The sequence below is a fragment of the Sphaerodactylus townsendi genome, linkage group LG11 (genome assembly GCF_021028975.2).
Source record: "Sphaerodactylus townsendi isolate TG3544 linkage group LG11, MPM_Stown_v2.3, whole genome shotgun sequence".
NCBI classification, from domain to species: Eukaryota; Metazoa; Chordata; class Lepidosauria; order Squamata; family Sphaerodactylidae; genus Sphaerodactylus; species Sphaerodactylus townsendi.
The window spans coordinates 2,847,213-2,874,942 of NC_059435.1; the positions used below are offsets into that span (position 1 = coordinate 2,847,213).

Consider the following 27,730-nt stretch of genomic DNA (forward strand, 5'->3'; position numbering starts at 1 on the left):
TCCTCTACCTCTTGCCATATTCAGCAGGCCACCACTGAACAGAGAATGTTGAAGGGACCAGAGCCACAACCACACCTTTGCTCAGGCGGCGGCACCTTAATTCGCAGCCCCAGCAGCAGCAGCCGCCCCTCTGACGGAATGGCATTGAATCCAGCCAACATAAATAGTCATCATCTGTAACATGTACGTTGAAAGAGACTGTGGTAGCGTTAAGCCCAGGCATGCAGGTGAACACAGTCTACTATGCTCTTGTCATAGTGCTTCTAAAATCCAGTTTTTCCAAGCAGCTCGAAAGAGCCAAGGCCGAGGTCTTTTAAGTCAAAATCTATTTGGTCCATGAGAATTGGCCTGCAGTAGAAATAAATATCCATTTGACTACATGGAGAATAAAATCTTAAGCCAGAATCTAGAAACGGTGGCCCAAATCCGAGCTTCAAGGGACCTCACGCCCATTTCTGAACTCAGAGAACCTGCTGCCGTTAGGAAAACCAGTAATTTTATGGAGAAAATAGTTCAACAGGGACCCGGTTGATTCTCCACAAGGCTGCTGTTTTTTAATCTGGATAAACTGCCTTGAGTCTCTTCAAGAATCGGAGGCTAGAACTAAAGTTAATAAGTCAATAAAACTTGTGAAATACAATCCTCTGCTAGCAACTGAAGGTGTTGTTAAACAACAGCACTATTTCTTTAAAAGACTTCCTGTAACTGGCATAGCCCTTTTATCTCTCCTTGTTATTTATTCCAAACATCCTACTGTCTTGTCTCATTTGGCCCTTAGAGACAATTCAATTGAATACCAGAAGTTGCGGTTAGGTCTAAATTGTGACTGAGACTTCTTATCTCTCCTAGCAATTTTTCAAATTACAGCTCCCAGAGTTCTTTGCACCCTAATAATACATAATTGGTTTTTTTGCAATCTGAGATGAAATGGCTTAAAGCCATCTACTTACCAATTGCTGTTCCAGGGGAGGGATGGAATCATGGTGCCCATAAATTAGGCTTGGGTTATATTGGCTGAAAAGAATAGGATAAAATACCTTCTTTCCTAGAAGCAATAGAAAAAATAATTTTCTTATGTTGCAATGTTTGCAGATATACTTCTGCTCTTAGGTGTTGAGAACTAAGTTCTAAGTGTAAAGTTCAATGTGTGTTTTCTACTTTTAAAAAACCTTCTAAAATCTAAAACAAAGAAGGAACACCCAATAGTGCAGAACATTCAAGAATCTAACAGAATACAATTATGCTTGATGTAGTGCCAAGAACCTGCCAGGTCTAAAATGGACATTTTCCTAAAAAGAAAGAATTCCTGCCGCAGTAAAAGAGGCCTTTGTTGAAAAGGCTTCCTTGGATGTCAGCACTTATAAACAATTGTGAACACTTCAGTAGACTCCAGGAGGTTTTGGATGGAACCAGTGATCAAGATCAATAGCAGTGATGTCTGGGGATTCCAACTGCCCTCTGCCACGGTGACAGGACGCGACTCTTGCTCTCTTTTCTGCTGGAATCAGGAAAGGCAGCCAACATTCTGACATGGTGCCCAGAGGCAGCCTCAGGCTGGATCAGAGTCAAGAAATTAGTGCTGAATCCAGACAAAATAGTGCTGCTGGTGGGTGTCAGCCCCCTTTGGAGAGGCCGACACTCCCTCAGAAGACAAACACACTTAATCAACGCTAAAAAGACCTTCCTTGGTTTTGTTTCTGAGCCCACTGTAATGTTCTGCATTTACTTTTTAAGCCTCCCAATGGCCTGATTGTAGGGTATCTGAAGGCCTGTCTAATCTCCTCACAGGCCCTGCTGTGTGTCCCTCCTCCCAACCATCTGCAGAGCGGAGGTGGGTGGCCAGAAGGCCCAGGGCCTTGCAGGTGGTGATGCCAGGTTGAGGAATGCCTTGCCTTTCGGGCAGTCCCTCCTCAGTCCACTATCACCAAGGAGGGTTGTTATCCAGCACCTAGGGCTGAGTCTGCGCAGGCAAACAAACACAGGTGCAGGACGCTACAAAACCCACCTGGGGGAGGGGGGGGACTTTGCAAAGGTCTCACCGCCAAAACAAGTCTGCCACATTTTATTTCCTCCAAAGTGGGTCTTTTGAAAAATTGCTAAACTAGTGATTATTTTGAAAAATCTTGGGTTGGAGCCGCTCCCTATCGAATGGCCAGGCAGGAGGGAGGCAATTGGCCTCCCTTCCCCCACGCCCTCCATGGTGAGGGAGGAGCTGCTTGCCAGGGCCCAGCCATTCCAGGGAGGCCCCTTTCCTTTTTTTTAAAAAAAAATTGTGGGTTGTATCTGCATAGCTACCATATTGTAGGACAATCGGCATGGCTGGGGGGGGGGGTCATCTCTGCCTGTCTGTGTAGCTACGCATGTGTAGCAGGAAATTTTTTAAAAGAGAAAAGTCTCTGTGTGAAGGTGCAACAGCAACCTCGATTGTTTCCGTGGCCTCCAATTGCTGTCTGCACAGGACACATGTGAACTGGTAAACAGGAAAATGGGTTCCTTTATCGCAACTGCAACCCCCGTAATACTTTTGCTGCGTGGAATCGGCCCTAGGGCAAAGCCTGTTTCTTTCACCAGGCATTTTAACTGTGTTTTTTTGTTTCACCTTTTTGAACTTTTCTGTGTTGATGGCTTACTAATGAATGAAAGTGATGGCTTCTTTTTATTCTGAACCTTGGTCTGAGATGGTGTTTTTAGTCTGTGTATTTGTTGCATTATTGATTCCCAGGTCTTATTTTTATAGTTCTTTTATTTCATTACTATATTTATTTGTTTGTTGGAGCTCATTTCAGAGATTTTTATTAAAGACTACAGTGTGTATATAGTTAAATAATATCCCAGGTCAGTGAAAGGAAACCCATCAGTCACGCAGTGCCACTAGTGCCAAAACCTGGATGGGTAAAGTAGGTGAAGATGCACCTGACCTGTCTTGCAACTGGATCCTTGATTCAGCTGCAGTCAAGAATTAACAGCGGTGGGGGCAGCTGGGGTGCGGCGCTTCCATCTCACCTGCAGGTCAGAATTCACACAGTTCTGGGATATAGATAGAATTGGGCATCACCTGGGATACAGTGACCATTTTGTGCACTTGTATATTTATTATTTTCTTTTTTTCTAAATAGAACTTGTTAAACTTTTACTCCTGATTTACACCCTGGTGGAAAAGATCTTGTAAAGTTATCCAGCCTCTTGTTAAACAAAATCTTCCCTTGCTAATTCCCGCAGCCTAAAAGGGGCAGACTCCAGCATTTTGGGTAAAAAATCCAGTTCACCAGACAAGTGTCTGCCCCTCATGTGGAGGAGTGGAGAATCAATCCCTATTCTCCAGAGTGCATCACTCCTAAACATGACACCATGATGGTCACTAAACCACTATATATAGAATCAAATATAGATGCTTCAAGGTAAGAGGTGGGACCTTCTCAGCTCCACTGGGGAGGTCACCATGGAAGAAAGCTTGCTACCACTTAGACTCACAGTGGGCCTTTGTTACCACCAGGAAAATATGAACAAGATTTTCCTAAGCCTATCGCTAAACTACACTGGCTAAGGACCAAAGCATAGAGACCAGTGTTGTCCAAAAGTCTCCATAAGGCCTGGAAAGGATGTGTATATGTGATTGTGCCAATGTTTTATATGGTTTCCTTCCTGCTTTTATTTCTGTTAAGACTTAGTGTAAGCCCTCAGTGTTGGATTTATTGTTTGCCCAATGTGTATGCTTATGTCTTAAGCTAGCTTTTTCCAGTCAATTTAAGGTGTATTAAAGTTAGTTTAGGATATTCTTGTTTGTGCACTTTTAATATATTGTAAGTTCTGTAGGATTGCATCTAATGTTTAAATTAGAAATGTTGTTTTAGATATTTGTATCCATTAGTAAAAGCAATAGCTTGTAGCAGCTGATATTAAGACCCAAGAAAGTTAGTATTGGAATTCAGTTTGGGCCAACACCCGGTAAATCTCTTTAGCAAAAACAAAGACCCTTTGGAATTACAATTGAAATGATGACGGTACCCCAGATATCCTAGACATTGGAGAACGCGCCAAGACCACCATTGGACCATTTGAACTTTGCTTTGTTGCGGGACTGAGGCGCGGGAGCCCTTCTTGTGGACACTAACCTGCAAAGGAAGCAGCCCATCTGATAACCAGATACCTGGGTGCGTTTACAGCCTCACCCAGTTTTATGAATGGACACTCTCCGCTCCCTGTTTCTGCCCTATCATAAAGTCTTGCGGGAAGACGCCTGACAGCGAGATCTCATGGTCCCATTCACAAAGTTGTAATTGTACCTTTCTTTTATGTGTTGATGTTTCCTTGTTGTTGCAAGGTAAGGGATCTGCCCCCTTACCTGCCCCCTTACCTGCCCCCTTGCCCTCTTTTGATCTTTGTGTGTAAAAAGTACTGCGCTTGACTACGGGAGCGCGATTCCCCTGCCTGAGCTGTAGCAACCACTTTCGAATAAAATATTCTGCTTTTGAAGAACACCGGCTTCCTGCACCTCACTACGTTGCCTGAGCTGAAATCACTTAATGTTACCCTGAGCAGCAGTGGTAACACTTTCTCACGCAGTTTGAGCTCAGGTGGAATGGAGTGGGAGGCCCGGGTTCAACTCTCTGCTTGAAATTCACTAGGCAAACTTAAGCTGGTCATTCTCTCTCTGCTTAACTTATTTCACAAGTTTGTTGTGAGAAAAAGAAGAGCTGGAGTCCCACATGCCTGATATGAGAGCTTGGAGGAAGGGTGGAATGAAAATGTGATAAATGAAAGAAGTTACCTCCTTAGAACAGGACCTTGCCCAACTCTGGCTGATTTTGCACGCCAAAATTGCCCCTCTGTTGGCACGGGGAATGCCCCGATGCAATTGGGAGTTCTGAACAGCCCCCAGTGCTGCAGTGTGGCTGCCATGTTTCTGCCCTGGAGCCCCTCCGCTGCAATGGCTTTGCTCTGTGGATTTCCTGAACTGCAAAGGTTGAGGTCCTTTTGAAATGCCCCTTTGTTGCTCCGGAGGCTTTCGCTGCCGTGGAGGAGAAATAGCGTTTCTGTGACACACTGCATGGATATTTCGGGGGAAGGGGGGGGGGAACGGAGTTTCTTGCATGGATTTTTCAGAGGAGAGGATTTTTTTTTAGTTTCCCTCACCGGCCTTGACTGCAGTGAAGGAAAGAGCTGGGCAGCAGTGGGGAACTACAAGCAGGGTGAGAAGCCCCACAAGAGGTATGCTTCCCACCTAAGCCACGGAGCATTTAGAAAGTGCAAAATCAGCCTCTGACTGGCTGGTCTGAGTGTGTCAGTCGTAAAGCCAATTTTTCCCTCCTTTGAACAGATTTTAAATTAAACAAACATTTAAAAATGAAAAGAACCGAATGGACATTTGTCTGGTTAAATATCCCAAGGAGTCAGAGAGGAAGCAGAAAGCCATTCCGACACAGGAGGGAACTGGGCTGGGCTCGAGGCAAGCGCTTCCTGGGCTATTCCAGAACACCACACAAAACACAGGCATTTCTCTTTCATTTCTGCAATGCCTCGCAATATTTCATTTAAAACATGCCACATTCCTTTGAAATATGCCAAACTGTAGCTCTACCTGGCTGTGTATTGAGTCTGCATGCGGTGAGGAATTCAGCAGTGAAGTAGACATCCACATCGCAGAAGAAGAGAACCACGTTGCTGCCGTTCCAGATGCGAGCACCGACTTCCAGTCCTTTCCCTCTTGAGAACTCCTCGTTCAGCTGGATAAAGGTGAAATTCTTGAACTGTGCTGATCTATAAGGAGGAATCACATGCTTTATTTGACTCTCACTACTTTGCCTTTAAACGTGCCAGAAGAGAAAAGATCTCTTCTGCACATAGATGTATCAGGCCTTGGGGCACAGGTGCCAGGGCTCCTGTCCTTTGACTGCTAGCCTGAGGGTCAGGCCTAGAGCTAGGCAAAAAATCAGCCACTGAAAGCATAGGTGTAATTATGGGGGGTAGGCCCAGGGACACAGGAAGAACCCCCCCAATAAAGTCACTGGCAGCAGGGCCAGTGGGCAATGGCTGTGCTTGCTGTGGCCTGCCTCCTTCCTCACCAGGCTGCTGGACAGAGAAAGGCAGGGAAGGCAGGAAGATTGCTGTGTGGAACAGGGGCCCCAGGCCAGGCCAGGCCAGGCCCTTTCCCTCCCAGCCAATCATGCTGGAGGGCGGGGTGGGGTGTGGCGGGGCTGGGGGGGAGTTTGGCACCTTGCTGCCTCTCTAAGGCCCCTAGAGAAGTGGTGGGCCGCAACCCTCCCCCCCTGCACCGCCGCCCCTTGCCAGCCTGGATTGAGCCCTGAACACTTTCTAGGTTGCCCACCCACCACCTCACAGCCTCTCTAGGGGCCCCCATCCCTGCCGACCCAGATTCAGAGCTAGACACTCTCTAGGGCTGTGGTGGCGAACCTTTGGCACTCCAGATGATATGGGCTACAATTCCCATCAGCCCCTGCCAGTTTGCCACCACTGCTCTAGGGCCAAGTCTGGGCTGGGCGGGGCGAATAATGTCATTTCTTGTCTATAGGTAAGAACATAAGAACATAAGAACATAAGAACAAGCCAGCTGGATCAGACCAAAGTCCATCTAGTCCAGCTCTCTGCTACTCGCAGTGGCCCACCAGGTGCCTTTGGGAGCTCACATGTAGGATGTGAACACAATGGCCTTCTGCGACGGTTGCTCCCGATCACCTGGTCTGTTAAGGCATCTGCAATCTCAGATCAAAGAGGATCAAGATTGGTAGCCATAAATCGACTTCTCCTCCATAAATCAGTCCAAGCCCCTTTTAATTAGCAAGCCTTTATTGGCATAAAGCAGTACAACAATAATAAAAACAGATTAAAAAGCATATACAATACAGGATATACATGATAGGACGAAGGAAATCTACTGGCATTTAGTAATTTCCAGAAGAAAGTCTGCCACTATCATACAGACTTACAAGACGTTTCAAAGATTATTTCCAAGCTAGTATCCAGAGGTTTACGTGGTAACTCTGGTGTCTGTAAACTACACAGAAAGGCATATTCTTCCAGCTTGCTTTGCTTCAGACTTCCCAAACTTTAGAATCACTTCACAGCATTTGAAGTAAATCTTTCTAAAGAACTAGGGATGGGAATCCTTCCCCCACACAGCATGTGATTTCCACTCCTGACTAGAAACTGGTCCTTCTCTGACACAAACTGTTTCTAAGTCAGTTCCCTCAGTTCTAGTCTCTCTGTCCAGAAGAAGAACTAGCTGTGCTCTAAGAACCCTGGGTTAGGAATTCTTCTTTCGCTAGAAGTAAATTCTCTTCCTAGAGAGAGAGGGATTCTCTCTTTCCCAATGCTCCCTCTTCCCGCCAAAACCACAGGTCTCTCCCAGATAAGAACATAAGAACATAAGAACAAGCCAGCTGGATCAGACCACAGTCCATCTAGTCCAGCTCTCTGCTACTCACAGTGGCTCACTAGGTGCCTTTGGGAGCTCACATGTAGGATGTGAATGCAATGGCCTTCTGCGGCTGTTGCTCCCGATCACCTGGTCTGTTAAGGCATTTGCAATCTCAGATCAAGGAGGATCAAGATTGGTAGCCATAAATTGACTTCTCCTCCATAAATCTGTCCAAGCCCCTTTTAAAGCTATCCAGGTTAGTGGCCATCACCACCTCCCGTGGCAGCATATTCCAAACACCAATCACACGTTGCGTGAAGAAGTGTTTCCTTTTATTAGTCCTAATTCTTCCCCCCAGCATTTTCAATGAATGCCCCCTGGTTCTAGTATTGTGAGAAAGAGAGAAAAATTTCTCTCTGTCAACATTTTCTACCCCATGCATAATGTTGTAGACTTCAATCATATCCCCCCTCAGCCGCCTCCTCTCCAAACTAAAGAGTCCCAAACGCTGCAGCCTCTCCTCATAGGGAAGGTGCTCCAGTCCCTCAATCATCCTTGTTGCCCTTCTCTGCACTTTTTTTCCTATCTCCTCAATATCCTTTTTTGGAGGGATGCATGCCACCAGAACTGGACTAACAGTACTCCAAGTCTTGCATGTCAGCATTCCACTGCTTTATATAAGCAGGCATGACAATCTTTGCAGTTTTATTATCAATTCCTTTTCTAATGATCCCCAGCATTGTAGAGTTTGCCTTTTTTCACAGCTGCCATGCATTGAGAGCTTGACATTCCCATGGAACTATCAACTAAGACTTGCCCAAATCCCTTTCTCTGGTCTGTAGACTCGATAGCACTGACCCCTGTAGCGTGTATGTGAAGTTTGGATTTTTTGCCCCTATGTGCATCACTTTACATTTTGCTACATTGAACTGCATTTGCCATTTCTGAGCCCACTCCCCTAATTTATCATCAAAGGTCCGCTTGGAGCTCTTCGCAATCCTTTCGTGGTTCTCACCCACCCTACCATAATTTGTTATCATCTGCAAATCTTGGCCACACCACGCTTACTCCAACCCCTACTTCCAGGTACTATTCCAGTTATGAGAATAGGTTAAAGAGCACTGGTCCCAAACGGATCCTTGGGGGACACCACTCCCGACATCTCTCCATTGTGAGAACTTCCCATTTTACACCCCTTAATTTCTCTTTTGCTTCCCTTGGTTTCCTCAAATCATTAAAGTTTTTAATCCATAGGAGGACTTCCCCTCTTATTCCTTCATTGCTGAGTTTTCTCAACAGTCTCTGGTGAGGAACACCCATGACTGGAAGCCTCTCTTCCTTCCTTCCTTCCTTCCTTCCTTCCTTCCTTCCTTCCTTCCTTCCTTCCTTCCTTCCTTCCTTGGTTTCATTTTGTTTTTCCTCTCTGTGTTGTGTTAACCATTTTGGAGCTCTCTTCCCCAGGAGAAAAGTGAAATAAAGAAATGCTAAATGAAAATAAATTAATGGTATGGCAAACGAGGCCACTTGGTGTAATGCAGAAACCTATCCTGTCATGTGATGGTTCATTGTCTGGTTGATAATACGTCAAAGGAGATTAGACTTGATGTGCCTTTGAAATGGTGACAGGAAAATATATTCTTGTTATCTGTAGGTGGGGTTTTGATCTTGCTGCTCTGCTAAGCTCCTTGTGGGGGGTGGGATGCCTTTCTTTACCAGGTGAAGGCCCACGGTCTGCTCTGGGTTGGACAGGGCCCCACAGGATCCCATAGATTTAGACCTTTCCCCAAGGTGTTCAGAATTCATGATCTCACCAATCCTTGTAACAGTTTGTAAGGTAAGGAAGTGCTGTGAGAATAAGCGAGGCCGTGGTTTGCCTGTTTCAGTGGGTCTCACAGAGCGGGGGATGCGTGCAGAAGGCTCTGAAGGGGCTGATGCCTCCATCTGAGAAGGCTTTTCTGGAAATCCCTCCCCACAGCCCACCCCCACAGCTCTTCCTCCAGGTTTCTCTCACCATTCCGGCCATTTTTCCCTTCCCCCCTTTACCGACAGACCCTCGGGGGCTCTCAATGTGCCGTCCGTTTTGGAATCCACTGAACACATGAAGATGTTTGTGTCTCCTTTTAACCCAGGAAAATTATATTATGTGATTAGTATTCATTATTAAATATATATAACTATAGAGTAAGAATTATTCTCTTTTGACTGGTATTTAGCTAACGAAAAATAAATGCAGGCCTGACATCTCCCCATTTGCGCAGACAAAGGTCTCTGCAGAAAAATACAGAAGCTACAGAATTTGGCAGAATGCCCAGAAACAAGATAAGGCCAGAATATGGAAGGAACGCAGACCCCCCCCCCCCCGATAACTTTGTTTCCGTCTTATTCAGTGATAACAGAAGACAGAGGATTCTTAAGAAAGAGTTTTCTGAACTTTAAAAGCTTACAAAGTAAACTAGCAAACTAAAATTTATTTCATGACAATATGATTTCTCTTCTGTTGAATTTACAGATGTTTAATAGGTAGTGAGATGGCACCCATTTGCTCTCCTCCGTCCTCCACTGTTCATAGAGAAACATTTGAAGGTAACTAATAATGTGCTGAGTCAGCAGAAGGAAGGGGGGGGGGGAGCAAAGTCAGCATGTCTGAAAGAAAACCTTGATGAACCCTAACCCTAAAGCATTTCTTAATGCATTTTCTTAATGTTTCTTAATGCATTTGTGATGTCATAATGACTGCCTCAAAGCAGGATGATTTTGTTTTTCAAGCCCTATAAAGATGCTAGGCTTCTGTCTGTAGGGTGCGCCTTCTCCCGCCACTGAATGAAGTTACTGATGCTCAAAATAAAATATTCCTTTAAAAAATATTTTTGCTTCATGATTCTTAATTGGGTTAACTGAGCAGGCCGTAACATCCTGGCAGTCTGCTTTTGGCCTGTTTTTACTGCTTTTGTTACAGTCACTCTACTACTATACTTCGTTCCTTAGAAAGATTGTAGTTTGGTCAGTTGAGGTGCAGAGGCTGAGCAAATCGAATGCTTCCCAAACAAATATGAAAATTGTCATTCATTTTTACACACTGCCCTTACCAAACCATCATTTTGTGCATTATTGACAATGGTCCTTTGATACAAGAGCATTTATGCTAAAATGTATTTTTACTTTCAAACTTCCCAACATTTGGGGAGAGCAAGACTAGGCAGGCACTGGGACTCAGGGAAGCATTCTATACTCTGTTCAGGATAAAGATGACAAGAGATTTGTGAATTCACCTGCCATTTCCTGAACTGCCTTAGTTCTAGATTGCTCTGCTTGTGTCCTAGTGCCTTGGAGACAGAACTAGGTAGGCACTAGGATCCAAGCAGAGCATTCTAGTACAAAAACGGTCCAGGAAATGGTGGATGAATTTACAGATATCTTGTCATCTTTATCCTGAACAGGGTATACAACAAAGAAGTTCCAGCATGCTTTGTTCTGTGGCAGAAGAATGGAGAATCTACTATCATCTTTCTGTGGAACAGAGCATAGATACATGGTTATAATGGGCACATCTCTGAATTGGCATAAAATGGAAAGACAAGATCAAGATGGAGCCTGGAGCAGACGTGTGGGGGCTGAAGAACTTTTACTACTACTTCTTCTACTACCCTCTGCTATATTGCAGCAAATTTTGGTAAATTTTGGCATCCTGCCTAGGTGAATTAGATGGCCATACACTGACTCACATTGCATGGAGGGCGGCAACAACGGTGGTGGTCAGCTCACGCCTTAGCAACGGTCGGCTCCCAGTGGCAACCTGAGCTGCAAGATTCTGGCCGGGGGGCGGTTGAGAGAACATCCAGGCTTGCAAGACGGAGATGGAGACGGAGAGGGGGTTGGTGGCAGCAACCCTTGAACTTGCAGGACGGGGTCGGGGTCGATGGCAGGGAACCCTCAACAGTGTTTACCAGCATTCGACCACAGACGCGACTGGGAGGTTGAGCGGAGATGCCCCCAAGTGTGCCGAGGAGGACAACGTCTGCTCCATCTCGGGAGATGCCTGGATGGTGAGGGGTGTCCGTGGCAGGGACCCCCTTATGGCATGCAGAGCCCTCCGAACGGGGTGGGGGAGTGGTGGTGACGGGGTGGTGGCAGCCCCCCCCCAGAAAACATCAGCAAATAAGCAAGAGCTCCCCCACTCAGAAAACATCCAAGTGTGCCTCTGCCCAAAGAACTGTCCGAGTGTCCCTGTCCAGAGGATACTCGAGAATTCCCCATCTGGGCGTGAGGCGTTCCCAATAAGAACATGGCGGTGGCGGCGGCCCCCTGCTAAAACAAGAACATGGCGGCAGCAGTGTAAGAACATGTAAGAATTGTAAGAACATTGTAAGAACATTGGCACTATTGACTGCAGCGACTTGTTGGACACTGCACTCAAGTAATTAAGTTGATTAGACGTACGGGGTTGTTGTAGTTATTCCGGGGCTTCAATGATTTTTGTGGTATGTCAAAAAGTTTAGCTTAGTGTAGTTGAGTTCAGTTGTTGGTCTCCTTACAGTGGTAGTGAGATTTAGATTGCTCATAGATGGGGTTTAATAAGTATACACTACAGTAGGTTTTGAGAGTGTAGATAGGATTCTGTAGTTTTAGGTCATCCTGGATTATAGAATTTAGGGGAAGTCGCCATCTAAATTTTATGTTGTTATCAGGTTAACTAATTTATGAGGCTTGGCTTAGTTGGCTGATGGGAATTGTAGTTCCTGAACATCTGGAGAGCCGCAGGTTCCCTACCCCTGGCTTAGTTGTAACGGTTTATGATTTCATGTCTTGGGGGTTAATGCTCTTGTGGGTGTCAGGATGCTGTGACACTGGGTATTAGACTGTGACGTTATGCAATGTATTTATGTATTATGTTGTTATGCTGTTACAAATGGTTATTGTGTGTTATGATGGATATGTTATGAGTTGTTAACCTGAGATAGGAATATTAAGTATTATTGAGTATTAAGTATTATTGAGCTGATGTTGGACTATGTTAGGGTTTATTGTAAATGATGCCTAGTCCTATTGTACTGATATATTGTTGTTTATTCATTATGGTTTATGCCTAGTCCTATTGTACTAATGTATTGTTGTTTATTCATTGTGTTGTACACCACCCTGAGCCCTCCTGGGGAGGGCGGTATATAAACTCAAATTCAAATCAAATCAAAATCGCTGCCGGATAGAAAAGACTCACCTGAGCCAGGGCTTACATTGCTCTGCCCCAAAGACTGTAATTAAAATCCAGGCTCTGTAATAACACTGGAGGAAGCCCAGTGAGCACGTGCAGAGTGTTTCCCACTCACCACTGAAACCCACAGCCAGTCTCTCACACATGGGAGGCCGGAAAGCCTTGAACCCTGCCGCTCGGCTTCTCAGAACTGAACTACTAATAGGAGGCGGGAGAAAGAGCCCAGCAAGGGTTTTTGACCCTGGCTGCTGAATGAAGGGTGGCGCCAGAAGTCAGCCCGACTCACTTGGAGGTGTTTTCTAGGATTTCCTTGACCTCACTCAGTTGTTCTCTCCCAAAGTAGATGACAGTGAGGTGAATTCTTCCGTCCTGACGGATGCCCGTTTCCCTGGAATAAATGTAAATGGGCACGCTTTCATACCCACCCGTCTCTCCCAGAGGAAAGGTTCCCACCCTCCTCCCTGTAGCCTCTCCTCATTCTTGACCCTGCAGGACTCTGTCCCGCTGTGGCTTTAGAAGCAGGGATGCGGCCGGGGGCGGAGTCAGCCATCACAGATCTGTTCTTGGAAAGCTTAGCAGAGTGTTTGATGGAATTGCTGGTTCTTATCACAAAAATTCTGCAACTCAAAACACATTCAATCATTAGATTCACATCCTGCCCTCCCTGGCATAACTGGACTCAAGGCAGCATCCTATAACAATAAAGACAACATAATATTGACACCAAAATACATAACTGAAAACTTTAAAACTATTGGTTGTGGTGGTTTTTCTGGGCTGTGTGGCCGTGGTCTGGTAGATCTTGTTCCTAACATTTCGCCTGCATCTGTGGCTGGCATCTTCAGAGGTGTATCACACCACAACCAGTTGAATCCGGCCATGAAAGCCTTCTACAATACTTTAAAACTATTAATCGATTCTAAAACACTGATGGGTGCCTCAAACTACACAGCTAGCTCATATAGATAAACTGTGCTCAACAGAGGAGATTGGCATGACAATCTTGATTTATTTCCAGGTTAATAATATGTTAGACGTGTTTTGTAAATTCAATGGAACCTAAGAAATGGTGATAACAATAAATAAAATGAGATGTACACTTAATTAATATCCACTTCCATGGATACAAATTGATAGCTATGTTATTACTGGCAAAAGAATCGGCAAATATGGTCAAATTTTTAAGTACAGTTGAAGCAAATATGATCAAAGGTTTATTTTTAAACTAATTGATAAAAATGGCAAAAAACAAATACTGCAAATAGAGATGGTTATTAACTCATGAGATTGCAAATGTACCTAACCCCTCTACTTGTGATGTGGATATAAAAACATGCCCCACCATACAATCACTGCACACCATGTCACAGAGAGAATCACATCTTACTATGACATGCCTCTGAAGATGTCAGCCATAGATGCAGGCAAAACATTACAAGCAAAAACTACCAGACCATGGCCATACAGCCCGCAAAACCCACAACAATCAGTCTGAATTGTTCTTAGATGTTCCAGTAGAAGGTTTACTATTTACGTATCCTTCTCAGCCTTTTGGCTAAAATCAAGTGTAGTATCCTCCCCCTTTCCTGTCAAGCAGGGGTGGAGTGAGGGGGAACTGTGCTCGGGATGCACGTTCGTCCTGTGCCCCTGCCTGCCCCGGAACGCCCCCGCCACACCCACACACTGTGCACGCCCGGGACAAGACTCCCTACCCCTGGCAGCTACGCCACTGCTGTCAACTCACAGCTGACTTATGCAGTTATGACCTCATGTAGTTTTCTATGCAGGTGGTGGTTTGCTATTGCCAGCCTCTTGAAGGTTTTCCCACCTTACAGGGTTGTTATGAGGATGCAGAGGGAGGGAGAGAAAACTACGTATGAACTTCTTTGAGGAAGGGCAGAGTTTTTTAAACAAAGGGAAATAAATGCTAGAACACATTGCTGATAAGGACGCATTGAAAAAACATAGGTAGGCCAATCTGGAGGAAACATGCCAACCTGAAGTTCTGCATGAACTGATGAAACTTGCCAGCCCTTTTAGCCAGTGGGACTATGATATTAACAAGGGCGTGTGCCATGTTGAGATTTTCATTCTTCACTTGCATGAGGGGGCCAAATGGCCTGAACAGGACAATTCGCTTGAATTCATAGTTCTGGTGTCCTTTGAATGTCAGCTCATACAAGGTGCCTTTGTCTCTTTCCGTCCGATAGATGCCTGCGAGGAGAAGGGGGGGGGGGAAGAACCGTCAGCATCCACCTCAATCCACGGCTTGCCCACTCCCACAAAGCAGCACGGCGCTCATCCCAGCGGGCGACTCTTCCAGCCAGCTCAGAGGGATCTCCTGGCCTCCCTGCTTCTCCAGCTCTTCACAAGTGCTCACAAGTGCCCTTTCCCTCCAAGCACCGGCTGGCACATCATTCACACACAGAGTGGTGTCTGGGGCTCCAGCTCCCCCGCCCCCGATTCCCCTAGCTATGCCCCTGTGCCTGCCCTCACCCAAGCTGAGGCTGAAGATGTGAAACGCTTCTGCCATGCATAACTTCCTTCCCTGAAGCCTCTCTTCTGATGCGTCTTGTCTCCTCCCCTCCCAAAACCTGGGCTCTGATCCCCAGTGGAGAGGGACGTGGCTGGGAGGAGTTGCCATGGGGCAGGAGTCAGTGGACACAGACAGAGTTCTGTCACAAGCACAGTAGCCCCACACTCGGCAGGGGCTTGTTTAGACTGGGGCTATTCCAGTTGCGTTGGCTGTGGCCATTTGTTGTTTTCGCTCTCATGTTCAGTTGTAGGGTTCTGTGTGCCTGTTTTAGGTATTCAGGTAAGATTTTTTTCAAGTGTACTTCCAAAAAGGTAATGTTATTAATTTGGTTTTATGCTGGTCTGTCTGCACCCACATAAAAGCCTAATTTGAGCCACTCTTACTCCTATACAAAGGAATGGCTGGGAGATGTCAGCTTGGATCTGGCCCACTCTCACAGCGAGACCTTAAGGCTTCCGCTCTGACTCGGGTGACCTGGAGCAGGACGTGGCCAGCCTTGGAGCGGAAGAAGGCAAAACGGAAAAGTCCCAGTGCCAGACTGGTGTGTTCCTAACTCCTACTCTCGAGGTGGCAGCGCAAAGGAATCCTTTGGGAGGCAGATGGACTAAAGCTTGTGACCAAAATTTCTCATTAGGGTCTCGCGGCTTGGCGCTTGGGCCAGCTGAGTCAATTCCACACGCTCGTGGTGGAACCAGATGACTCCCTGGCACTTTATCACTATTGAGCTGTGTGGAGAAATGGCCCCTTCCCCCCCCCTTTCTTTTTTTCTTATTTCTTCCCCTCCCCTTCTCCCATCAGGTATCATAGATTTGGAGGACTTAAAAGGTGCCAGAGGGACATCAGGAAGACCTACCTGACCTAGGGGGAAAAGATATCTTGACCCAGCCTGACCAGGTCAAAGGAAGGTGGGGTCTGGGATCTGAGAAATTGCTGGGAGTAGAGGGGCGAGGTCTCTTCTCTTTCTCTTTCTGCTGCGAGCAGACCTCCTGCCGGGGCTGAGAAGGAAGCAGCCATTTTTGAACCTCGAGCTCATCCAGGTAGCTCACTCAGCCTGCCAGGTAATGAGAACTCTTGGAGAACTGCAACCTTCTCAGCTTCACAGGCCTACTTTACTTTCAACAACTGCTAGGGTATGTTTCGGGGGAGGGACAGGGGATTGGTGTTTGTACCCTTTTTTGGGAAACCCTTGGTCAATCTGGTGCAGTGCTAAAATATACTGGTAACTATTTTAATTTTAATAAATATTTTTAAACCTTAGATGTGGAGAACAGTTTTCTGTACCACGAATGCCCCACCGTCTTGGATGCGCTATCTGACTAGGAGGGGGGAGGAAGGCTGGCAGCGGGCAAGCAGCTTTTCCTCCGGTACTTCCAATCTGCCCTGTGGAACCCAGGAGAGGGGAACCAAGGGAAACTGAGGCAGAGGCCTCAGGGTTGGAAAGGAAGTTGGGGAATTCTGGCTTTCCCCAGCGGGTCAGGTGGTGGCAGTGGTTTACCCAGTGAGAAAGCTAGCCTTCTCCAGGAAAAGTTGGCAACCACTGGGAGAGGCTAGGGAGCGGAATAGGGCCTGTCAGGCAAAGCAAACCTGTTCTGCCACAAGCTGTTTTGAATCCCAGAATTTTTTTGCACCTTCATATTTAGCTGAGCAAAAGGACAGTAGGAAGCCATTGCTAAGCCTGCAGAAGGAAATGGTTTTTGAGGGTCAAAAGGAATGATCTCTTCTCGACGGGAGATCCATTTTTATAGGCACAGCTCTGAAGATCACACACCTTCTACAAAGTCAGCGGTGGAAAACCTCTGTTGTCCCGTGTTGTCCTGGTCCTTCAGCCTGTTTAAGGTCTCCAAGCCCAACTCAATCACTTCTCCTAGATCATTCTGCTTGTCCTTCTGCACTGGCTTCTCCTCCGGGTGACGTGACAGGCCCATTTCCAGCTGGTACACTTTCTGCAGAGTGAAGCTCTCAAAGGGCATGGCCGCATACTCACTTGGCAGCTTCATACCCCTGTGAACCTCAGCTTTGTCAATCTGGGAATGCAGGAACCTCAGGAGATCGGCCTGAGTCCCCCTGGGGCGCTCCTGCCCCAGCTCCATTCCCACGGTTCCATTGCTCTGCCCCTGCATGTTCTCCAGCTGCCTGCTCCTCTCCCGGAGAGCCCTTTTCAGCTGGGCAACCTGCTGCTTCAAGCTGCTGATGTAGTCCTGCGGATGCTCCTCTCTCACCCAGAGAATGTCTTGGTGTTTCTCTTTTCCTGTTAGGCTCTTGTGCCTGGGGAAGGCAAGATGCCACGTGTCACCTCGGGGGCTGCAGGCCAACATGTAGAGCATTGATACCAAGCAGCAGAGAACCACCAACCCAACTCCTACCCGAGACAGCCAGACCACTAGGCCCCGCCGAACCATCATCTAAGCAGCTGACAGCACCCACGGTCCTTTCCAGTCCTGCAATTGCCAGAAGCCGCTGTCAGGGCCTACATCATGGGCACCTCCCTGTCAGCATACGGGGCAATTGAGAAGCGCGGCACGCCCCCTTGGCACTGTCAACAGCCAAGCTGAAGGCCCAGCACTGTGAATCAACGGCATCGGGTGTTCTTCAGTCCAACTTCATTGATGGTTGGCATCAGTGGAGAGAAGGTCAGCTGAAGGACAAAATGGAGGCATATTATGCACTAAGACCCTGTGTCAACATTCTGCTTCAAGAGAAGCCACTATGGCTTATGGGTCTGTTTATTTATTTATTTTTATTTATTTTTTGAATTTGTAGACCGCCCCATCCCCGAGGGGCTCTGGGCGGTGCACAACAATATTCATTACAATCAGTAAAATTATTAATCCAATAAAATCTATTAAAATCTATTAAAGGCAGCAGTCAATACAAAGATATCAGGCACCCCAAAACCCAATTTAATTAAAGGCCTCCCTAAGGAAAGGGAACGGCCGGACTCCCCTCTAAGAGGGTAGCATATGGTGGTAATCGAATAGAGAGAGAGGGGGGCGCACATTTCAGCGACTGGACATCCCTTCTCCTGTTATCAGGAGAAGGGATACAGCATGCTGGTTAAGAGACTGAGCTATGAACCAGGACATCCATAAGCCAGTCTAAGGCAACCTGTTTCTCAGCCTCCCCCCCACACACATCTGCAATAATAATTAATAATTCAATTGAGTCTACCAGCAATCCTCATTGTTTATCACCATCTTTATAGTTAATTATTGTAATTTGTTGGAATGTTTTGATGGTTAAATTGTTTTTATGTTTTGTGAGCGGCAGCAGATTAAATCTAATAAAATAAATTAATTCTTACCTACTTCACCAGTGTGGGGCAAGGATTGAAATAATATGATGTTTTTAAAAGTTAAAGTGCAACACAACTGTTTATTAGGCCATGATTGGTTTCCACCATTTTGAAGGGTGGGCGGAGTGATCTTGGCCCTCAGTGAAGCCACGTGGAGCACTTGTGGTGTCAGACTCTCGAACATGGAAATAACAGAGACTGTCGGAAAGTCCAAAAGCAGTTTATTCCAGGTAATACGAAGAGTAACAATGTAAAACAGGATCTGAGCTAGAGAGCTCAGATCCAGGACCTATATCCTTTACCACCACCCCCCGTTTCACCCCACAATGTCTACTGCAGTTTCTACTACAATTACACTACAGAGCTTCAAAGAACCTGGGAACCTTTCACACCTCTTTGAAGGTGGTCTGGTGCCAGGAGATTGCCAGGAAGGGAAGAGGGAAACAGAGAAACATTTACAATTCACTCACAGCAAGACATCACGGCACTGACAGGCATGGTCCTGACATTCCGCCCCACCCTTAAGACCTCCCCCCCCTTTTGGGCGATCGGGGAAGCCCGGTGAAACGCCTTCACCAAGCAAGGGGCTTGGACATGTATGGAATCGACCCATTCATTGTCCCCAGCCGGGAAATGGGTCCAAGCGATCAAATACTGTAGCCATCCACGATGCACCCGGGAATCTAACACCTCTTTCCCCTCGTGGTGAGGCTTGCCCCTCACCTCAACAGGGGTGGGCGCCACCGGATGAGGGTGCCAGTCGTCCGGGGGAGGCGCCTTTTTGAGGGGGCTGCAATGAAAAACAGGATGTACAGACTTCAAGTTTTAAGGAAACTACAATTCGGCTGTCACATTATTAATCACTCTGAAAAGGTCCAATATACTTCTTCCCCAGTTTCCTACACCCTTGCAATCCCCGCAAGTTCTTGGTGGACAAATACATCCAATCCCCTACCGCAAGGGTGATCGGCTGCCGTTTCTTATCGGCTTGCTGCTTGTACCCCTACTTAGCCTTCTCCAGGGCCTGTTGCATCAGTCCCCATGCTTGCCGGATGGACTGCACCCATTCCTGAAGTTCCCCAGGCCCCTGCTGGACCTCCCCCAGGAATGGAAACGGCTTAGCCGACTGTCCTGACACAACCTCAAAGGGGGTCTTTCCCGTACTGCTATGCACTGCGTTGTTGTAGGCAAATTCAGCGAAAGGCAGCAGGTCAACCCAATTGTCCTGATGGAAATTAATGTAGCACCGTAAATATTGTTCTAGAGTTACGTTTGTACGTTCGCTCTGACCATTGGTTGCTGCGTGAAAAGCCGAGGAAAGAGCCTGTTCTGTGCCCAGCAGCTTCAGAAAGTGCCACCAGAACTGCGAAATAAATTGTCCACCGCGGTCAGGGACAGCGTGGAGCGAGACTTGCTCGCTGTTGGCAGCGATGCGCAAGGGACAAAGTGCGCCTGCTTCGAAAACAAGTTCATCCAGATCACCGACTTCCCTTTGCTGGACGGGAGGTTGGTGATGAAATCCATGGAGATCACCTTCCAGGGTGTGGAGGGTGCTGGCAGGGGCTGGAGGAGGCCAGGCACCTTCCCTTGTGCCCTCTTGGCCATCGCACATGTGGGGCAACCTTTAACATAAGCTTCCACATCCCCCCTCCGCGTCCTCTACCAAAAATGTCTACAGGCCAAATGCAATGTTTTCACAAACCCAAAGTGTCCTGCCAATTTTACATCATGACATCCCTGCAAGGCTAGAAGGCGCACTGCCAGAGGCACATAGAATCGATCCCACTTCCACCAGAACTCCCCCCGTTTCTCCAGTTGGTCACTACCCTCCTCCTGCGGACCTCAAGCCCCCCCCCAAAAAAAAACCTCCTCCAGCGAAGTGGGCACGGAGGGGGGACTGGAGCGAAATGCTGCCTGACTGTGGGTGATGACCGCCTGTCAGAATCCCAAAAACTGAAACAAACTCATGAATAAGAACAGTAGTTTAACTGTGAAAGAGATAACAGTAGCGATGGCCAGGCTCTGACATTGAGCAGCACCTAGTGCAGTATAACATCATACAAAAGACAGTTGAAAGTCAGTTAGAAATGCAATTAACCCATTCCACCACCCCAACATACAGAAAGCAGCAATAGCAAAATCCCCACAATAACAGGCCTCCTGACATTTCGCCACAGTACAGACAAAGTCCTAAACGATGACGTCGCTCAGAGACGCTTTCAGTAGTAGATGGTGGGATGGTAGTTGAGGCAGGAGTTTTCTTCACCTGAGGGATAGGCGCTTGGCTGGTTGAATTTTAGTTCCTGCCCCCTTGGAACGGTTGAGTCTGCCTGCAATCACACTGCCGATTTTGATCCATTCCGCAACTGTACGAGGCTCGTTGTTCATAACACCCCAGCTCCGAATTTTTGGATCAACAGCCTCATAGATTTATTCGGCTTTCATTCAATCTGGCCAATCAGGAATTTTGCTGGCCACTACACGGAATTGACGAGCAAACTCCGCGAATGGCTTGTTGCCCTGCCGCATAGTCTTTAGTGTTTTTTAACGTTATCACAGGCATCTCAATCCTCGAACCCTGCAAGAAATCGGCCACCGAAGTTAAGCTCCTCGGCGTCGAGTTCAAATAGTTCCACAAACCACTCTGCCGCTTCTCCGTCCAATACTGATCCGATGTCATGAACCTTCTCCATCTTGGAATGATACATGACATCATATTCCTGCATATGGGTGGGGATTGGTCCCTAAGCCATCATCCTTAAGTGGCAGCTGAAGAAGTCAATATGAGGAGTTCTCAGTGTCCCAAAGGCTAATCAAGTCCTCTTTTTAACAGGACTTTTCAACAGCTGCTGGACTTAATGCTGAGCTTGAAAAATGACAGAGATAGTGAAAGGATGGTTTTGGAAAGGGAACTTAGAATTGTGCTAAGCACGTTTCTGGTTTGGGATAAGCTCTTTCTCACACTCTTCCTGCTCGTTCTCATGTTCTTCTTCCCAGTGGTGTCCCCGGCATAGCTATTTATTTATTTATTGACTTCCTTTAAACCCCAATGGAAGCCCAAAGCAGCTCCTGTTGTTCGCCTCTCCTCCATTTTATCCTCACAATATCCCTGAGAGGGAGGTTAGCTGTGTGATTGGCTTAAGGTTACCTCACAAGTTTCCATGGCGACATGGGTGTTTGAATCTGGGTCTGCCAGATCCTAGGCCTGACACTCTAACCCACATGTGTCAAACTCACAGCCCGCGGGCCAAATCAGGCCCTCTGTATAATTCTATCTGGCCCTCGTTAACACACACTTTTTTTCCAAATCCAAATCCAAAACCTTTATTAGGCATAAAACCGGTGTGTGTCATGAATTCCAAATACAGTGAAAAGATCATTATTACACAACTTACAGTACACAGAGTAAAAATGTAGCAACAGCTTCAGAGATTTCAGCATTAGAGTTATTTAGAAGCTTAGCCATTTTTACCTTATCAGAAAGAAGCATAAACCCTGTTGGTATTACAGTTCTCAAATCAGTTCTGAAGTTGTTATATTTTGAACAGTGAAGCAGAATATGAGAAAGTGAATCAGTTGTATCAGGACAGAATCGACAGCAATGCTCATTTTGTGGGATATTAGAGAAGCGACACAAACTTAACACCCCATTGTCTGGCCCGCCGACCTGGAGCTATGGGGGAGGGGTGGTGTCAGACCTGGGGAAGAGCAGTCGGGGAAAGGCTGCAGCCAAGGGAGCCTCTTGTACCCACAAAGCTTATGAACATTACAGCTGGTTCACACAAAAGGTGGAACCATGGTTTATTTTAGTTGTGGTTGATAGTTCAGTCTTGGTTTGTCTCAACAAATCCTGGTTTGACCACCACCTCATCCCTTTCTGCTTCCTGTACTATAAGAAACCGAGGTGATATCCCAGTCTATATGGCAGTGCCAAATTAAGGGCAAATCCTCAATACATCCTGAACTCCCTTAGCAATAGTGATCTCCTCTGTGGTGGCAGGAAAGCTGGTCTCCTCTGGAATCCTTGGCCACACGCGGCATGGCCAGAACTTCCAGCAACATCCTCCCTTCCCTAGGCACAGAGGAAGGACACTGCCTGGCACTTCACATTAATCCTCACACCAAACCTGAGGAAACAAACTTCCCACAGCCAGTTAAGAGGGACACATACGCACACACGTACTCAAAAAAGCAGGGGTCCAACAGTCAATCTCCTCCTGAAGGATCATCCCATCACTAAGAACCTTAATCCATCTCAGGGCGATTCCGCACATGAGTAAAAAAGGTTCGACCCAGTTCCCTGAGAAGGGTACTAACCTAGGTCGAAGCCATTGTTGTTCCCCACTGCAACCAGCTTGATCGCAGCTCGGAGGGCGGAATCATCCTGTGCCTCTTCGCCGCTCCGTTCCGATTGGCTACTGTTCTACGGCCATGTTCCGTCTATCCCCACACACGTTATTAAAAAACTGCCACAGGAATGGAGGGACAAAGGTGGCGTTTTTTGATTGGCCAGCTGTACGCATGCCCGAAACACTCAGCTGTGATTGGCTGAATGGGGGACTCCTGGCACCAGAGATTCCGCACTTTACTGGAATTGAGCTGAGTTCGAGTGTGGTTCCCTGAAAAAGTAGTAGTTCCCAACTGGAGTCGGAAATTTGACCGTTACACGGGGCAAGGCTGGTACAAAACCACGTCGATCCCAGTGGTTGTGTGGAGCACTTAGGTCGAACGCGGCTCGAACTTAGGTCGATAACGCAAGTGCGGAATCGACCTCAAAGGCCTGCCGCCCGCTCATCACTACAGTAGAAGCTCTGGCAATTCCCCTTTATCCTTCCACAAAAATCTCCCTCATAAACTGCAGCAGACATTTTTATCCTCACCACAACTGTGTGCCAGCTGCATGTTTGGACTGTTCACTCACACAGAATCCAAAGTCACCATTCACATTCCCGAAAATATGCCCCTTCCCGACATAAACATACCGTCCCTCATGAGGAAGGGGCAGTGAAATACTTCCCCCCCTCCCCACACCTCCCCATCCCTCAAGAGGAGAGGGCAGCTTTGCCAGGCTAAGAGAGGCTTGGGTGGGGCTTCTCATTTCAGGACAGTGCAAGCAGCAGCAGTGGCCTGAGGCTGGGTTCCCAGCAGTGTCTGTACTGCTGAAACAGGGGCCTTGTCTTCAAGTCACAAACTTCATTCAAAGAACTACACTGTTCTCTGTGTAGTTGTCTTCTGATCCCCTCTCAGTTAACATGTCCCAGGATGCCCGGACATCTCCTTCCAACCTCCATCCTGCCCTGGGCCCTTCAGGAGCTCTGCTGGCTACTGAACATCCCTGAGATTAGCAGGCTCAGCACTAAAAGGAGAGCAGAACAGATAAGAGCAGGTGGAAGGATTTTACCTGGTTCCATGGCTCCTGCTGCAAGATACTCTGTGATGTCCTTTGCTTCCAACCGTCAGAATGCAGCACACCCCACTCCAGTCCTGCGCCGGGGCCTCTGGAGCCTAGAACTGGCCCATCACCTCCTAAGAATGAGACCCGGCACACTGTTGAAGAGGGTGCTCAATGCATTCTCAGTCTGTCTATGATGATGACCCGCTGGGACCCTGAGCTTGAAAGGGGCCTCAGAGTCTACACTGCATCCCTCAATGTGAGACGTCCAACATCTTTCCACCCTTTGTAAATCTGCCAAATGCCAACAACCTTCAGCCTCCCCTCTGGATGGTGCAATGGAACTTCTGACAGAGGCTCTCAGCAGGGCCTGTAGAGCACACAAGAGGCACAGAAGTTGTCTTGAAATGCATCAACTCATCAAAGCACAGGAGCTGAGCCGCGGGGAACTCCTGTGTGCAGTTTACATGAGGTCAGGAGGTGGTAGAACAGGAGCCCTGGCGGATAGCTGGGCCGACACATTCCCTGCTGCACAATGAAGCCTTTGACGGTCCTGAATCCTGTGAAAGGATTAGTTGTGTTAACAGAAGAAAAGCCAAAGACACCTCTCAGCTTCAGTCAATACTCCCATTTATTACAGAAAGCAGCAGCAGCAGCAGCAGCATTTGAAACGTTAGTGAGAGGGTTGTGCAAAGTGGCTCAAACTGCCCTTTCTAAACCATACAGGCTCCTGTTCAGGTGCCCTCGCCTGCTGCACCATCTGGCCCAGGCCGCATTGGAGGGGTCAGGGAACAGGAGATGATGTCCTGATCTTTCATGGCTCGTTTTATGTAATGAGTTACACAGTAGCAAGCAATGGTTCCGTCTGTAGTCTTTCATATTCAAATAAGCTGATCAGAAGCAAATGGAATCGGCAGAGAAAAGAAACATCTGCTTATTCAGGATTTCTGTTTGGAAACAGTGACCACAGCTACAATCTACATTACACCGATACGTGCAGCATTTGATCTGGTAGACATTAGCTTTTCTAATGCTAAACTATCTGTTGAGCACAGGTAAATATCTGGGATTTCATTGTATCCTGGCCATGTACATGTGGCCCTCCACCGTTACAGTCTCCAAGTGACACTTCCCTATATTATCTGCCTGTTAAAAATGATATTGGAGGTTTCTCCCAAAGGTGCATAGTAACCCCCCCCCATAGGTGTCTTGAGGGGGGGGGACAGAGGGGGCTCCAGCCCTGGGCGCAACTGCTGTGTCTCACTGTTCGGCCACCAGCCCTCTCCCCTCCCTGCCCCGGGAGTGAGGGACTGGAGCCCTGGGCTCCTGGCTGCTGCCCTCCTCCTCGTCCTCCTCCTGAGCTCCCCCACCGGCCTCCGCCTTCCACCTGCCCACCTCTGCTGCCACTGCCAGTTGCTTGCCCTCTGCTCAGGCTTCGGTTGCCCATGGCCACCTTTCCCCCCCACGTTGACCCCTCAAGGTGAGGGCAAAGGGCACAGCAGCAAGCTGGGCAGCTGCTGCTGGGGGTGGGGGCGTGCCTGCCCAGGCCGTGTGCTGCTGGCTCCCTTGAGGTGCCGCCTGCCCAGCTGACATGATGTCTCCACCAGTGGCTGCCTGCAGCTTGTTACCCAAAATGGTGGGACGCAACAACCCTCTTTGGTTGGGGAAATTAGCTGTAGAGCACAAGGTCGCTTAGCGTGGCTTAAGGAGTGTTGGGTGACTTGATCGATGTATATATGTATATATATTGCCTGTGTATACGGGTTTCAACTCACTATAAGAAACCAGCAGAGAAAATAAATTTATTTTTTAAAGGATTTTATTGAGAAAATAAGAAATTGAAATAAAATCCCACTCACAATCATTCAGTTACTGGGGTAAAAACACAGACATACAAGGTTTCCTAGGATGTAATTTAGAGGTGAAAGACAGGTTTGGGACATATATAGAGAGGGGATGGGATATCAAAGATTACATTTACCAGTCTTGTAGTGGATGTCCAGGGACAGAGACCTCGTGGCCAGCACTAGGCTCTGGATGATCAGCGTTGATGGAACAATATTATCGAGCACCATGGGGGGGGGGGGGGGGATAATATTGAACACCTGACTGGGGTCTGAGCTGTGCCTTTATAGGGAAAAAGTGTCTTGAGGAAAAGAAAACCTTGAACAAAGGATTTTTTCAGCTGTTCCAGGTGAGGTGATGGTCTCGAGTGTCAGACCACTGACCCATTATGGATTTTTCCGGCTATTGGACAATAAACAGGTAACGACCCTTAATGGGTGTTGCAATATAGATGGGCACAAGGAGGATGAGTTAGACAAGTTAGAACTGGTTTCGCCCATTGTGTGCTGTTGTCCATATTCAAATGCTGTTTCCTGCGTATGGGCCAGGCATGAGGTTGGGGGCGGGATGGGGGGGGGGGTCACTCGACAGTCTTGTCCAGTCCCAATGTAGAATTTCTGGATTCAAACAGGCTACTCCGTTCAGGGCACTGTTCTGCCAGGTCTGCCAGGGCAGCAGTCCATGAGAAAGACCATTCTCTCCCCCTCCGCACTACCACCGGTCAGGTTGGCTACAAGCTCTAAGGTTAGGTAGCAAGTGGCGAATGTCCCCTGCAAAGTGAGCTTGGGGCCAGGCCATGCAGCGGGAACAGGGCCTGTGCAACCCAGCAGCTGTAAGGAAAATCCTTGTTTTCTACTCAAAACATAAGAAGAGGTGCAAAACAGTGGAGAAGACTTTGCAAAGGCACGTGGGGGAGGAGGCGTTTTATGGGGAGTGCCAAGTGTGCTTGGTGGATGGGAGGGGTGATGAGACCTAAGAACCAGATACCCCCCCTCCCCCGAAAAAGTCCCCTGCAGACTGAGGCCATTTGGAGAGGGTGGCAATTCTCATGTGCCATTACTATTCTTGCAATTGGATAGAGTATAGGACAGTTTTGGAGTAGTCCAGTTGCTTTGGATGCAATTTCTTGACGTATCCCTTTGCTACCAGCCCCTATAGTAAGCTTGCAATATCTCCCCTCATGCAAATAGGAGAAACTGAGGCTTGACAGAGGCTTCTCTTGATGCATTGGTAGCCATGGAAAGACACTTACTGGGGTGACCGCATTTGTTGCTCTTAGCCATCTTCTGTCTGGTTGAATATTTTTGGGGACAAATGAGGTGTTTTTGAATTTATTTTGAAGATAGATTTTAGAAAGACTATTAAAAGTGATAAGGCATCTTTGGCCAACAAGTTGGCAACCATAGCCAGGTAGATACCCAGTCCCATCCTAAGACACAATTCACTAAGCATAGAACGTGTCGTGGTGACTGACTTCCATTCAATCGCCCCACAGTACAGCAGGGCCCACTGTCCCAGTCCCCGCCTGGTCTCCGCCTGCCCCCGTCACAGAACAAGCAGGGCCCGGTGGGACAGCAAGGTCCAACCATATGTGGTGCTGTGTGTTATATGAAAAACATATTATGTATGTATTATATGAAATAATTACAAAAATAACTCCAACAGGGAGAATAGTTGTAGTTGGGTATTGGTGATCACTGGGGTGTCACCCAAAATATCATGGTGTGTCACCTTTGACATACGTGCCATAGGTGCACCATCATTGACTTAAAGCGTCCCGGGGTGGGCTGGTGCCAGGGCAGGCAGGAGGGCACCTTTTTGCTACTGCCCTGCCCCGGTTGGTTGTCCCCCTGCTGCTTCAGGACTGCCAGTGGAGGGAGCGCGCCCCCTCCCTGGGCAGCTAGTTCTGTGGTACACAACTCTTGATGTAAAATTCCTCCCCCTAAGATCCATCAGGACCTTTCTGCCCATAATTTCAACCCACTATTGCAAGTCCTAACCTCTGCTGCCAATAAAAAGAGTTCCCTGACCTCCTCTAAGTGACATCCCCCCATATACTTCAAGACAGCAGCCATGTCCCC

At 47.5% G+C, this 27,730-nt stretch overlaps 1 protein-coding gene across 1 annotated transcript in view; it reads right to left on the reverse strand.

The window, feature by feature from the left end:
- CSGALNACT1 (chondroitin sulfate N-acetylgalactosaminyltransferase 1) overlaps positions 1 to 24,117 on the reverse strand; it is a 30,859-nt gene extending 6,742 nt beyond the window's left edge. The window contains exons 1-6 of the mRNA XM_048510650.1: positions 23,814 to 24,117; positions 16,889 to 17,755; positions 14,582 to 14,798; positions 12,871 to 12,972; positions 5,579 to 5,757; positions 951 to 1,045 (exon numbers count right to left, since the gene is read on the reverse strand). Coding sequence (XP_048366607.1) covers positions 951 to 1,045; positions 5,579 to 5,757; positions 12,871 to 12,972; positions 14,582 to 14,798; positions 16,889 to 17,522 — 1,227 coding nt within the window. The 5' untranslated portion in view covers positions 17,523 to 17,755; positions 23,814 to 24,117. The remainder of the gene's footprint in view (positions 1 to 950; positions 1,046 to 5,578; positions 5,758 to 12,870; positions 12,973 to 14,581; positions 14,799 to 16,888; positions 17,756 to 23,813) is intronic.
- Between the last annotated feature and the right edge of the window lie 3,613 nt (positions 24,118 to 27,730).